Source organism: Neolamprologus multifasciatus, chromosome 22 (assembly GCF_963576455.1).
Source record: "Neolamprologus multifasciatus chromosome 22, fNeoMul1.2, whole genome shotgun sequence".
NCBI lineage: Eukaryota > Metazoa > Chordata > Actinopteri > Cichliformes > Cichlidae > Neolamprologus > Neolamprologus multifasciatus.
This window is the reverse complement of record NC_140459.1, coordinates 28,894,091-28,909,008: the sequence shown is the minus strand read 5'-3', so window position 1 is coordinate 28,909,008 and position 14,918 is coordinate 28,894,091. Positions and strand designations below refer to the sequence as shown.

At 41.7% G+C, this 14,918-nt stretch overlaps 2 protein-coding genes across 7 annotated transcripts in view; one reads left to right on the top strand and one right to left on the bottom strand.

The window, feature by feature from the left end:
* Positions 1–5,826, bottom strand: part of ctdp1 (CTD (carboxy-terminal domain, RNA polymerase II, polypeptide A) phosphatase, subunit 1) — a 97,703-nt gene extending 91,877 nt beyond the window's left edge. For all 3 annotated transcript variants that reach the window (XM_085148757.1, XM_085148758.1, XM_085148759.1), the window contains exons 1-5: positions 5,531–5,826; positions 4,355–4,438; positions 3,149–3,242; positions 1,096–1,224; positions 523–673 (exon numbers count right to left, since the gene is read on the bottom strand). In XM_085148757.1, coding sequence (XP_085004883.1) covers positions 523–673; positions 1,096–1,224; positions 3,149–3,242; positions 4,355–4,438; positions 5,531–5,826 — 754 coding nt within the window. The remainder of the gene's footprint in view (positions 1–522; positions 674–1,095; positions 1,225–3,148; positions 3,243–4,354; positions 4,439–5,530) is intronic.
* Positions 5,774–14,918, top strand: part of adck5 (aarF domain containing kinase 5) — a 12,985-nt gene continuing 3,840 nt past the window's right edge. The window contains exons 1-8 of one of the 4 annotated variants that reach the window (XM_085148761.1): positions 5,774–5,886; positions 10,022–10,116; positions 10,206–10,355; positions 11,182–11,257; positions 13,072–13,272; positions 13,356–13,496; positions 13,657–13,770; positions 14,078–14,209. In XM_085148761.1, the coding sequence (XP_085004887.1) occupies positions 10,318–10,355; positions 11,182–11,257; positions 13,072–13,272; positions 13,356–13,496; positions 13,657–13,770; positions 14,078–14,209 (702 nt within the window). In that variant the 5' untranslated portion in view covers positions 5,774–5,886; positions 10,022–10,116; positions 10,206–10,317. The other 3 variants (XM_085148760.1, XM_085148763.1, XM_085148762.1) reach the window with 3 other exon arrangements.

Genomic DNA, 14,918 nt, shown 5'->3' with positions numbered 1-14,918 from the left:
ATGCATTAAATATTCATCATATGGAGGCAAAACAGTACTAGAGTGAGACTGCCCCTACTATTCATTGCCTGATGAAAGTTTGCACCCAGAATACTAAAAACATGCTGCTTAGACACACTAACATATCAATATAACATTACTGAATCAGAAAGCTGTAAAACATTTTCATTTTGATAGAAAGCAACATCAGGATTACTTTGAGCAGCCAAGCGCTGTGCAAAGTAAATATCTGCAAACTTGGCAAGAAACCTGCTAACATCTGAGACATTACATGGGCTTAGTAAGCGTTTTAAAGTTTAAGTACAACTGCAGCTTGCAGATAGATAAGTGATCCAACAAAACATCAGCTAGAACACAAAGTATGAGCAGACACTCCCCTCTTATGGACACAAACGGGTAGTACAAGTTGAAAAGTTTCCCAAAGTGTCAAAATGCAAAAAGTGAAAGTGTAAGGTGATTTAATACATATCCAAACTTTAAAGTGGAAAGGTGCTGCAACATGTAAAACAATACGCTCCTTACCAGCAATGGTGTGTGCATAAAGGCGGCTCCCAAATGTGAAGACATGCAGCTCATAGAGCTTGGCGATTTTCTCCAAGAACTCCTTGCAGTGTGGGCGAAGTCGTGTGTGAAGCATAGGCTCTCCTCGGCCAAGCTGGAAGTGGAAAATGCCCTGAAGGACACGACAAGAGATTAAGAAAACGTCAGAAAGAAGCTGCAGGGTTGGGTATCAGGATGCACTATTAAAGATTGTCAATAAAGACATTATCATTGCTGACAAACTGAAAACCCCTTGATCTTGTTTTTATGGGAAACAAGGACTTGTGAAATACATGGGCAGGCTCAGCAGCTTAGTGTGTGTTTGTATGTGTAGCTACATTACAGACTGCTTTATGATTCTTTTATTTGCTTTACTTTTAGAGATCATTTTAGCATTTATTGATATCCTAGCAGTGTCTTGTTGCTACAGCGGAGGCTGTTCAACAAAAGCTACATTGTACGAGTGTTTCAAAATAGCACTTTGCTAGAAATCGAAAGACGTGGTAGAATAAAAACCCTGCTGACAGTGATAGTTGTGTGAGGGGAGACCAATACCTTGTTGGACATCCGTTGGCAGTGCTGTTCAGTGGTGTGAATCAGCGTCTGGTCCAGGTCTACCATTAGGACCAGCTTTTTGTTGCGGTGGAGTCTCTGCTGGTCCTCTCTGCCCAGCTGTTCTGCTTGCTGTTGGGAGCGATTGAAGGTAATGAGTGGAAAATTAGAAAAACGTTTGCACACTCTAGGTTGTGTTGTTGTACAGCACAGGTGCAAGAGATATTAGAGAGAGATATTTTCAAGGTTTATGGTTAAGATTTTTTTGTTTAAATTTGTGTGAAGTTGTTAGTTAAGCGCTTGATAGAAACTTAACGTACAGTAGCTGCGTCCAGGTCATTTGTTTATGCTCTCATTTTAAATGAAATTCTCACTGCTTTTAAAGCTATGGCCTGTATATAAAAGATGGACACAGATCCCACTGTTAAGTGTGAGAATGAACAACATGAGCGTTAACAACATCAAAGGAGGAAAGATGTCAGGCTTATTTTAGAGAAGCAATTGTTGCTGTGAGAAGACCATTTCCAAACAATCTGAGGTTCCTGGTTCTGAAGCCACAAGGATTATTCCCAAGACAAAACATTAAAGGCAAATCTTCCCAGGAGTGGATGTTCCACCAAATTCAGCCCAAAGTCAGACTGCACATCCTCAGAGAGAGAATGTAAACAAAAAAATTACTCTACAAGCCTCAGATAGCGTGCTAAAGTTTGTTACAGTATAAGAAGACTGGAGAAGTGTAGCATTTTGCTGCCAGAAGAAAACTTCGTCTCTCTACAAATAACACATTTGCAAAGTTGCATATGAACAAGCCACTGGAAATGTGTGAACAAAGGCCAAATTGCACAAAGCCACGTCTGGTGAAAACCAAATCAACACCTCATTCCAGCTGTCGAGCACAGTGGTGGAGGTGTGAAGGTTTGAGCTTGTTTTGCAACCACAGTCTCGGGCTCCTTGTAGTCCTCAAGTCGACTATTAAGTACTCTCTATGCCAAAGTACTGTAAAGTCAAATATAAGGTCATCTATCAAAAAGCTAAAGCTTGGCAGAAACGTTGTTAAATAGCAGGACAAAGATTCCAAGCAGCAAATCTACAACAGAACAGCTGAAAAAGAAAAGAATCAAGACGCTGCAGGAGTTGCACCTTTCCTGCAAACCTCAATGAACTGAAGCAACTTTGTAAAGCGTCAGTTCTTCCATAACAACTGTGTTCTATATTATTAGCAATTACTTCAAGTTATTACTGTTAGGACTGGTTTGATAGCCTACTGAATCGCAGGGTGCACTTAAGAGTTTCACAGGACAACACAGAGGTCTGTAAAAACTTTATCACATTACTTTATTTCATGTTTACTGCACATTTACTCTGATTTAGGTCGAAATGAATTGGCTCAATGTCAATGCCTTTTTCACTAGTACCTACTCGGTTCAGCTTGGCTCTTTTTATGGTTTTTCATTAGGTGGTAGTACTACCTAATGGTACCAGTACTCGGGTGGGATTCCAAGTGATCTGAGGCAAATTGAAAATGTGACATTAACAGACTGTATGCAAGCGAGTGACACCCAGCAACAAGGGAAATGGCTACAGAAGAACACAACACTGTGACCCCCCCCCCCAACACACACACACACACACACACACACACACACACACATACACCACCACATAGCAGCAGATATATCTTGGCATCATTGTTGTTGTGTTTGTGTCGCATACAAATGACACCACAGGACATTCTGCAGTTGCTATAACGACTGCACCTGCATTAGATCTTACTCGATTGTGATGGAAAACGACTGGAACAGAGTTGCGTTGAATCAAGCCGAGTAAGTACTAACGGAATAGGGCTCTTGGCAAAACCAATCAAGAACTTGCAAATGCGTGGTCACCTACATTTAACTGATTAATCAATCATAAAGATGCAAGTCATGTTTACCGGAATTAGGACTACTCGACTTTTGCAATAAAAAAAAACACACACACACACACGCACGCACGCGCAAAAGGTTTATCTGGCCTGCCAGTCCAGTCCTCCACGTATCTTCATCATATGACTCACCTCAGAGCTCACCATCAGCTCAGGGACACTATGCACCATGGAGACTGTTGCTGTGGAGATGGGAGTTTGCTGGTTCCCATTTGTGCTCTGGAGCCTGAGAAGGAAAAACAGAGTGGGCGTCACACATTTTTTGCATCTCTCAGGTCCTTGAACATATTGCGCCGGGAATAAAAAGAGAGCTTTGAAAAACATACAGATTTGAAACTGCTCCACTTGACAGCAGTTATGTTTGCAGTGAGCACAGAATACACCTCACTTACAAAGTGGTGGTGAGCATTTCAAGCTACTTCAGGAATATGTTAACATGACATCCAAAAGTGACACCTGCTGAGGCAATTCTGTGCCACATCATGTAAACTCTGTCTTCAACAGTGATATCTTCAAAAAAAGAGCCAGGCTTTTATTTCACAACAACAACAACAGCAGCAGCAGCAGCAACAGCAGCAGCAGCAGCAGCAATTATAGTAAAACACAGATGCTGTGGGTCTATGTAAAAATCATTTGGTGTGTTTTGGAGTTTTATTAATAGCTTCAAATGCTCTTGCTTTACCAAAGTGATACAAAGAAAAATTGCAGAGTGCGAGTGCTTGATTTGGGACCAGAGCTGCAGCTCTGCACTCTGTATATGATCTCTGGCACCATCTGATGGCAATAAATGAATCAGGTTATATCGCAAGCATTGCTGTTCCCATTCAGTCAGTGTTTAATTTCAGTAAAAGTATGAGCTTCAAAGTTATGAGGTTCCAAAGTATTCTCTAACTGAACCACGACTACACCCGGTGCCTGCATGGCACTGTCAGCATGAACTTTTTACCATTTATACAGGACTGTTTCCCAGCAAACAGGCTGCTTGAGTTGAGAGACCACAAGTAACTTAGACATTAAATATAACTGGTTAATGCCGCGTATGTAACCTTAGCCTTTTTGTATCAAAAATATAAATGTCTCTACATTCACTTTTTCCCCCTTTTCTTCTGCCACCAGCATGTGAAATGACGCAACCGTGACATCCATCCCAAATGAACCTATATGGAGTGGTTTGCTGTTCCATTTTAGTTTGTTTTATTGTTTATAGATATATCTATGTAATAAAAAGGGGGAAGTTGTAGTTCTTGGGGGGGAAATGCATGAGCAGATCAGAAAAACACAAAGATTTAAGTTAAAGACAAACAAACAAAAAAAGAAAGAGATAAAGCATGTATTTACTGAGTTAGATCTTGACCACATTCGGCACATAAGCCCTTCATGACAATGGGATGGCTGCATTCTTCTATTCTGACTATGGTGCCCCTGGAAAAAGGAAAAAACAGGAAAATAATTAAAGACGCAGTTAACTTGCTTGCAAACTGAAGCCTGAGACTGTGCACAGATTCTCATTAACTGTAACATGCAAGTATATAAAGAAACATATAAAGAAAGGTAATAGTTAGGTGATTCATTTTATTTAGCTGTAATAATAAGACGCTGTAAAAGTACTATAAATAGCTAGCAGTAGATTAAGCGGGGAGCAAGAGTTTACAAAGAGTACCTGAAAGCAACACGACCCTTTCCTAACAGCAAATAACAACTATATCAGCTTTGAATGTGTATTAATATCAAAGGTGTCGAATTTAAATGTAAAGTTTTCAAAAACAGAACATTTCTTTTAAATCTGATATATAATTCGCATAAAAAGTGATGCTAATACATAATAAAGCACAAAAAGACCGGTCAAACCATTTAAAACGAACTTCAAAATCTCCTCTTTTGGTAATTAACTGCTATTAACGCGTATTAATTCTCCCGTTACTGTGAATTAATACGCGTTAAAGTATATATATATACGGCTGGTTCAAGCTCACGAGGATAACGGCTGCCTCCAGGGTCACTCTTCTACCTGTCAATCTGCACTGCTTGTATACAATTTTGTGCACGCGATAGTGGCTGCGTCAAGGCAAACAGCACAGCACGAGAGCATCTACCACGTGGTCGTGCCTTCAAAACAAAAGTGCGGAGCTTTGTGAATTCAATCATTACTGTACGTTAATAAAAATTCTGATTTAGCAAATACAATTGTTTTCTAACTTTCTCTTCCACTACAATCGCAACTCCTGAAAAAGCAAGATAAAACAACATTTATAAAACACGATGCTTTTATTTTGAAAGCCCCCCGACGAAACGCCAGCTTGTTTATTTTGCGGTACTTGACTTTGGTCAGAGCAAACGCTTCACTGTGTTGCTTTGAGCGTGGCTAGCAAACAAGCTAACGTCAGGTTATCAGCGTTAGCTCGTTAGCTAGCTTAGGTACAATGAGCGTGAAGACAGCTGCAACAAAACGGAGCTGACACAAACAGGGAACAGGTCAGCTAACATTAACGAGCTATAGCAAGCAGGGTGACTCACCCGGGAGATATGACTTCTCCAAGTTGACTGCATAGCTCCTTCACTATTCCAGCACGGTCCGATTTCACCTTCTTCTCTGGCAGCCTGGCACCATCAGTCCCCTTCTCCTGAGGTATGGGTGCACACAGTGCTAGCACGGAGTCCACGTTAACAAGAGAGCCGGCTTTGACTTTCCACTCTATAAGCCGGACAGGAACAGCCCCGGCTGGCCAGCAGATATCCGCCACCTGCACCACGGGGCCCTCTGCAGCTGCACCATCGCCGCCACCACCAAAATCTGCAGGAGGATCCTCCATCTGCCCCGCACTCTCCAAAAACAAAATCTCCTTACTTTTGAAAAGCTGACAACTTAAAAGGTATCCACTCGACTTCGCAAACCCCCGTGTATCATTAAAACGTGCGAACCGTCAACATCGAGGAGAATTAAAACAAATGTGCTGCAGATTTAAACACAGCAGCTCCACAGTCCCAGCTACGTTCGCTCTTCCCGCCCGTAAACAGGAAAGCGCAACACTGCAGCGACACGGGTCGCTACAGTATCCGGTATACAGCAAGCCACTCGCGAAAAACACCAGAGAACTTCTATCGTCTCCGAGAACGCCCACTCTTTGGATCTCTGTTTTCTTAGAGGGCGCTCGCGAGGTAGTCCAGAATGAATACATCCCTGTGGACGTGAACCCCCAAATGTAAATTCCGTCGAGGATTTTATGCTGGGGACTTTATCGTGTTTTATAGGTGAATGTGAGGCAAAATATTTTACGGGGTTCGATTGTAGTTAAAATGCGTTTTATGTGACAGCGCAATAATAAGACACTTTACGGTATCTGCCATTTTGATTTTGGGCATAAAGCTAGTGAATCCTAAATTGACCAATCAACTTGCAGGTTTGGTTTTAGGAAAATCCGATTCTCTTTTTTTAAGATAAAGGAAATGATGTAACTGTTGTTATATTTTAGGTCGTAAAAATTATAGGTATGCAGAAAATAATAACAATAGTAATTTGTGGGTTTTTGTCTAGAAGCAGGTTTTACCCGTTTAGGTCCTTTTCACTTGTGATCATCGAGGACGAGCTCGCCGGCGCCCTCTGCAGTGCCGCTGGCTGATCTACAGTCAGTTTGTGTACAGTGGGATTAATAGGAAATGAAACTACTTCCCTAGATTATCTCTGAACGCAGTTTCTACTTAGGTTTCAAAATAAAACGACTCGTGCCTCTTTGTGACGCTTTTCACAATGTTGCCGTAAACTTTTAAAGTCACCAATGTGGTTATTCTAAGTGCTCCTTATTATAGATATCACCTATATAGCGCTTACATATTGTGTTAAAATCCGTGCAACCGTGAAAGATCATTATTTATGTTTTCCCTTTTTCTTTATAGCCGCTGAACCCGCAGAGACATGGTGTTACCTGACGCAACGTGATGTAACATATAAGTAACACTACACAAGTGTCTCGTGGGGTTTTTTTGCAATAAGAGCATTATATTTACAGTAATGTTTTAAGGTGTAAGTGAAGGAGGTTGTTATAGTTTAAGAAAGCCTTAGGTTGGATTGTATAGGTTACACCGGCCCTCGAGGTATGTTAATATTTAACTTTCCAGGCTGAAGATGGGACTGAAGGAAGTCAGCAGGGGACATAGATGATGACCTTACAGGACAAGGACGTACCTCGCACTGTTCTAGCTGTTCAATGACGTAGAACTTAAGCACCTCCTTCCAGAGTGTTCCTAACAACTAACCGAGATGTTTCACTGCCCGATTTCTTTTTCACGCAGGTGTGAAAACGCCTTTCTTCTTATATTTCACAATAAAAGCCATAGAAATAGTCTTGAAATACCAGAGATAAAACATAGCTTACACAAGTAGCTTCCGTTAACGTTTGGTTTTTAAAAATAATTTTATACTATGTTCTACAAATTATGAAATAGACATCATTTTCTTATTACATGTATAAAAGTTGTTGTGGGGTTAATGAAATAGAATCTTTTTTTTCTTTGAGGCAAAATTAGTAATTTAAAGGAACTCATGAAATTCCTGAAATTATATTTTAAATAAAATTATGTATATTGCACACCACAGGGCTTCTGTTACCTAACCTAGGTCATTGTCAGTGGGTGGATGCAGTAGGTCGTTGGATGGATTTAGCACTAGTGTGGTTAAAGTTCTACAATCTATTTCCATCAATAAATAGACCTATTTGCTAAAGACAGGTTCTAGTTATTAACATAACGTATGATGTTAAATTAAGTTTTGCTTTGCACATTCCTTAATTTTAGAAACATACACACACACACACACACAGTGGAGGGGAGTAACTGCATTAAACAGGAAGTTTCCCAATGATCCACATATTACATCCACCATGACTTGTGTCCCATATCATTGGCACTGTATGGCTGTGTCCCAATTCAGGGTCTGCACGCTTGAAGTACCATTTTAAGTGTGATTACGTCACCGCCACGCGACGACGGCTGTCCCAATTCGAAGTGTACTTCAAATGCATACTCCAAATGCGCCGTCGATTTCCCCAAATATCAAGCGTGGTCCGGTGCACGCTTCGTGGTCCCATATATCCCATAATTCATAGTGCGGTGGTGGGTACAGATGGGAGCGGCCAAGAGTGAACTGTCAAAAGTAAGTACTGAAGTACTGAATACGATGTCACTTATTTATGTGCGAATGTTTAATAACTAAGAACATTAAAACATTGCCGACATGTGGCCAACAGCAAAGTTATGTGACATTAGTGAAGTTTGTGCTTTCCTCTCTCTCTCTCTCTCTCTCTCTCTCTATATATATATATATATATATATACTGTATATATATATATATATATATATATATATATATATATATATATATATATATATATATCATAATAATCTGACAATACTGTAATATTGGCCATATTATATTTACATTACCACAGTGAGATGATTTTAGTCTCATGAACAGCATTAGCTAATTGTTATTTACTAACTAATCTTGAAATGACTGTTCAGTACAGAAATGAAGCCCAACAATCATGTTTTAGTCCTGTGGTCTCGGCCTCAGATACTCAACTAATCAAAGTGATGTCAGAACAAAAATGAATGACCAAAAAACCATTTTTCTCCTTCATTTATGTCACACAATGCTGTATGAGACGTTTCTCGCGGTTAGTATCATGGTTGCTAGGCAACCTGAACAGCGCGACGAAGGCTAGACCGTCCCATTTCACAAGCCTATCACTTCCGCACTTCTCGTACTTATAGTACGCACCGTACGTAGTACGCGTAGTGCGCGTACTTCAAGCGTGCAGACCCTGAATTGGGACACAGTGCAAAAGAGACAAAGGTAGTGCAAAGCTAGCCCAGGTGGTGGGAGCCAATCATAATTCAAATACACACATGTCCAGTGTTGGTAGGAACCAAAATTTCTGTGAGGTAGGGGGACCTTTGTGTGTCTTCAGGCAGGAGGTGTGGGTGTGGTTTTGAGACGGATCTAATGATTTAGATTTTTTTCTAAAAGAATCACATCAGATAAGAAAAATGTGACTATTTTCAGTTATCTCAATAATATTAGTAAGAAATCTTTTCACTTGTAGTTTTTATTTCCACGGCCGAACGAGCTGTCAAAAAAATAAACGGAAACCACAGTATGTGGGAGGGTACCATCTCGCATTGCGTTACCCTTTGGTTAAACATAAAGGAAACCAGTGTGCTGTTAGCAGTTTATGAAGGGGAAAGGTAAAGCGTTTACTGGTGGCTGCTGACACGGAATATTAATACGTCTCTTGGAGCGGGTCTGTTTTAATAACTCGGAAACATGATAGCGGAGAACTGTAAAGTGGTAAATAAATCGTATTTATTACACATTATTAACCCAATTCTCTCCAATTAGCAAATTAATTGCTAGCCAGCTGCAATTGCGCCCGGTGTGTTAGCGTCTGTATATATTATCTGAAGTTTAAACTAAATGCCAAGGCCGTGTTTCAAAACCATACTGCTACCTAGAGTGTTTTAAAGCTGGTTTTGACATGAGGTAAGAACACATTCAACACTCTGTTTCCAGCCATGATGTGAGTTGGAGAATGAGACTGCATGAGTGGATCGTTTCTAAGTGTTCGTGCGCGCTGGAACACTTGGGAGGATGGGGGTTTGGGCTGTTCAGGTCCCTGACCCCGCTGACATGTGTAAATTAATTTATCTGCACTGGAAACATTTTGTCCTTCAAAAGCAAACTGCCAAGAACAACAAAGTGTCAGTATAGCTGCTCATGTTCGCCTTGAACCAGACGTTCTCGCTTCCCGTCCCTCGCGCGGATGTTTTCTTGTTGTTCCTCAGAACACAGTGTCAGTCCTCTGGTCCCACACTTTACTTCGTGCCCTAAACTTCTTTACCTAACTCGGGGGGTTGGTTAATGTTGACTTAACCTGTGCAAACACAGAGTTCAGATGTGTCAGATGGAAGTGGCGCTGTAGTTCACTCATACACTGCTTTGTATTTCTTCAGTTGACGTTATGTCTGCATCAACTGGCTCTCCTCCGAAGAGCTCCGCTTCCTGGATCTTCATCCCTCCCAGCAAGGCGATCTTTCAGTTCACTCAGGTAGCAGACAGCTGAGGACCGTAGATGAGCTTCAGGCTATGCTCAAGTCTGCATGCAATGAGACTATGTGTGTGTTTTAAATCTTGCAGGGATGCTAAGCGCAGAGGCTTGTTATGGAAGACGCTCATTGGCCTCTCTGTTGGCGTTCCCGTGGCGGTGAGCATCAAGTATGCCGTATCGGAGCCCAGACAGAGGAGACAGATGAGGATTGTGATTGAAGGGTTTGGCCGCTTCTGCAGGTTTGTATGAATGTCATTATCAGCATCATGAGATTCTAACACGTGTTCAGTCTGAGGCTGTGAAATGGTCTCTAAATGGTGACTTCTTATCTATTAAACTTACATATTAGACTTGTTTATCTAATAGTGTTCTCTAAGTATTGTCAGGAACATTAGCTAAAGTAGGTCATTTTTTCATGAATGGATAAAAGCAAAAGAAACAAATATTCTGACAACATTGCCTTTTATGGAAATCGATAATTTTATCCCTCTTATAAGGTTGTAAATTCTGTCTCATTACTTTTAGTTTTTGGGTTACACCACAAGACTGAGAGCAGGGTGGAGACGGTCACAACCCTTAACGGATCAGTATGTACTTCCAGCGTGGAACCAGAAATCTCATGCAAATGCTTAAACCGTTACACCGGAGAACCATTGGTGCTGCTTAAATGAAACTAACAACATAATATGTATGAAAGGATAAACATGAGGGCAGAGAATGACTCTGCTGTATTGCAGCAGCCTATGTGTGTGGAGCCTAGTGGTAAATGAAGAGCACGTGATTTTTATTACACTAGTGCTGTGTCACTGTATTTAAAGTACACTTTTGCTTTATTCTAACTTGCTGGAAGTGTAACAATTTGCCTTTCTCGGATCAGTTCAGACAGACTACATTTTTAAGAACATTTTGCCATCCTCACTTTTTTTCTCACTAATCTTTATTATTGAAAAACGATCCTCTTACCGCTGATCGTGTTAGGAATTGTCATCACATGCTAGCAACTCTGTTCATTTGTAAGTCAGACCTTTCAGTTCCAGTAATCATCAGATATGTGTGTGTCCTCAGATCTCTCTCTGTGGGACTCTTCATTTCCGCTGACTACTGGTGGACCACCAACGTGCTGCTTCGTGGAATAGATGAGGTCAGTTTGTTTTTAGAGCGGGTCATATAGATTGTGTTACTAGAGCTTTGGCTGAAGTTCTGACAGTGAGTCCAAGGATTTCTTCATGACACCTAATGCCAGGGTCAGTGTGTCGTTGCCAAAAAATTAGATATACAGTTCGTGGGTCTAAAAATAAATTTTATAAACTGTGGTCCCCCTTTCTGGACTTCTTTGAAAGGCCCACAACTACTGTTACTGAGTAGTCCAAGGAACCCCCCCCCCCCCCCCCCCCCCCTTGTTTTTTTTTTTTTTTTTTTCCTTTTATGAGTCTGTTTGTTGTTTTTTGCTTTTGTTTGTTTTGTTTTTTTTTCTGTTTGTTTTTTGGTTTAGTTGGGCAGCAGGCTGCCAATTATTTGTTGTTTTAGGGGTTAGGGTGGGAACAAGATTGAAGTTTTGGAATATTCTGAAGCATTTTGTGTTATTGTATACATTGTATTGGAACCTTTGTCTAATAAAAAGACCTTTGAAAGTGTGTCGTTGCCAAGCCTGCAGTGGTCAGTGTCCCGCTGCATGGATATGCCTCCCCAGATATCACTGACCCACTGAACAGTGGTACAGACAGCAAAATGTTCTTCAGATCCTTTTACGCCTGTCACATGTGCTCAGGGTGAACCTGCTCTCTCTGTGAAAAGTGCAAGGAATTAGTGGTGGAGCTGCCAATTCTGGTATTCTGTGGCATATGTCAGTCTCCGTGGTGCCAGGGAGTGAGCGCAGGGCCCACTAGAGGATGTCGACCCCTCAGACCACCCTTATGAACCCATACAGGGTTCCCATGGCAATGACTTCAGCTTCCAGGGCCCTCTTCTGTGAAACCAGCTACTAGTTTAGATTCTGGAGACAGACACCTCCCTACTTTCAAGATCAGGTTTAAAACTTTTGATAAAGCTTATACTTAAACCTGGATCAGGTGACCCTGAATCCTCCCTTAGTTATGCAATAGTTTCAGACTACTACGGGCTTGTAATGGTGCACTCAGCATTTCTTCTTCACTGTGTTTATACCCCACTCTGCATTTCCACAGTGTGTGTTTTGTCCTGTCCTCCTGTTTGTTTTTGGGTTTTTCCTTCCCAGTGTCCCCAAGTGCTTAATCAAAAGGAGGGTGTTTTTTCTGTATTGTTTTAGGGTCTTTACCTGACAGTATAAAGCACCTTAAATAAATTTATGTTAAATAAAGTCTGTTTCTAATTGTTTCTGTCCTGTTGGAGGTCATTTTGTAGCTCTGGGCCTTCTATGGTCTTCTCCAGCTCTGCTAGAGTAACTGCCTTTCTCCTAGAATCTCCTCTGTGCTCTTGACAAGTTTGCAAACAAACCTTCTGGCAATGGGACTTATTGATGTGCCATGCTGGAGGTTTTGAACTACCTTTGCAGCCTCTGTAGGCTCCAGGTATCGCCCCAGCAGTGACACTGACACTAGCTAAATGCAAAAGTGATCAAAAAACAGAAAAGATGAGGAGGGGAAAATGTCAGTGGCCACTTATAAAGCCATTCCTGTTTTGGGGGCTGTCTCATTGTTGCCCCTCTAATGCACCTGTTTTTAATTTCATTAACACCACCTTCTGCTGCTTGACTGGCCACATCAACATCCCAGAAGCGTCACTGAATTGATGCTATTCTCTCATTAAAATGTGGCCCTTTCATTTTTAGAGCAGAGTACATGTACATTATTTTCTCCCTTCAGTCACTTTATTACATGTTGGGTCCAAGCTTCATGTGAACTAGAAGGAACTAGTTAGCATTCATTTTTAGCACTGATGGCATTAATGCTTTCTGTCTTACGTGTATCTTCCTGTTAGAGCAATCCATCCTTCGTGACTGAGATGTCAGCTTGCCACCAGAGGGCAGCAGAGTCCATCGTGGAAGGAGCCATAAAGAATGGAGGCCTGTACATTAAGCTTGGCCAAGGCCTGTGTGCCTTCAACCACCTGCTACCCCCTGAGTACATCCACACCCTGCAACTACTAGAAGACAAAGCTCTAAACAGGAGGTACAAAGAGGTGAGGAGTGCAGCACAAGCAAAGCACAGGACTCGTGAAAGAGGACAGAGTGACACTGGTCAGGATGTGTCTGTCTCTAACAGGTGGACGCTCTCTTTGAAGAAGACTTCAACAAGACCCCTGATAAGCTTTTTAAAGCATTCGACTATGAGCCCATCGCTGCTGCCAGCTTAGCTCAGGTTCATAAAGCCCTGCTGTTTGACGGGACTCCGGTCGCTGTGAAGGTGAGCTGCTGAAATCACTGTTAACATTTTAAATGACCTCACTACAGCAGTGAAGCATTAGCCTCATGAAACAATGATTCAGTTATGTCTGAGGTTTTATTTTTGGTTATGGGAAAGTTTGGTCCTGACTTTTAATAGTTTCTCGTCCTGTTTCACACAGGTGCAGTTCATTGACCTCAGGGATCGCTTTGATGGAGATATCCGAACATTGGAGATCCTGCTGGATATTATTAAGTTCATGCACCCCAGTTTTGGGTTCCGATGGGTCCTTAAGGTCAGAAAGTGTCTGTATGACTTGACCGATTCACTCGATGTTCTAAACCCAGGGTGTCCAACTCCAGGCCTCAAGGGTCAGTGTCCTGCAGGTTTTAGATGTGCCCTTGATCCAACACAGCTGATTTAAATGGCTAAATTACCTCCTCAACATCTCTTGAAGTTCTCCAGAGGCCTGTTAATGAACTCATTTGAGTCAGGATGATATCTAAAACCTGCAGAACACTGGCCCTTGAGGTCTGGAGTTCACCACAATTTTCTGTTTAGAAAACTTCAGAAGTTACAGAGTTTTATTGCAATTTGTGTAGGACTTGAAGGGAACACTGGCTCAGGAGCTGGACTTTGAGAATGAGGCCAGGAACTCTGAGAGGTGCGCAGAGGAGCTGAAACACTTTAAATTTGTGGTTGTACCTAAAGTCTTCTGGGAGCAAACCAGCAAGGTGAAGTTGTTGTCAGTGGTACAGAGTAGTGCTGGGCGATATGGAAAAAATATTTATCACGATAGGAATTCTTTTATATGACGATAACAATATATATCACAATGTACCACCTGACCTGTGGTCATCTGGAAAGTACGCAGTCTGTAAACAGCGAGCGCAGAGGGTGCAGTCTTTGTTAATGAAATGGATGGTTACGCTCATGTAGGGCTGCGTATCTCTGCTCGTCCATAGGCCAGTCGTCAAGGCATAATGCACAACACTGCAAACATCCTTCTCTCCTTTGGGCCGGCATACGTCATAAGCGAGGCAACTCGACTTTACTGAAGTGCTTACGTACATAACGTACCTCGGATCAAGGACTTTGACGAGGTTACGAAAGCTGTCCTTCTCAACTACATAAACAGGGGCCATGCCTTTACAAATGTAATGCGAGATGGCTCCTGTGATTTGTTTATGGCGCTGGGACGTTTTCTCATAAGGGCCTTGTGTGAAAGACTGCTGTATCTTCGGCTGGCTATAGTTTTTCTTTTCCCAACTTGCTCCCATCGTTCCACAACTTGGTTTAGCTTGAATTTTCTAGATTCTTGAGTATTCCTTTTCGTGGACCTTCTGTAGGTGATAGAAGAGATTTGTTGTGTTGCCATCGGGTGCAGGAATAGTTTTATAGCATAGCTTGGAAATGGGCGTCTTCTGCTCCGTGTTGGTGCTG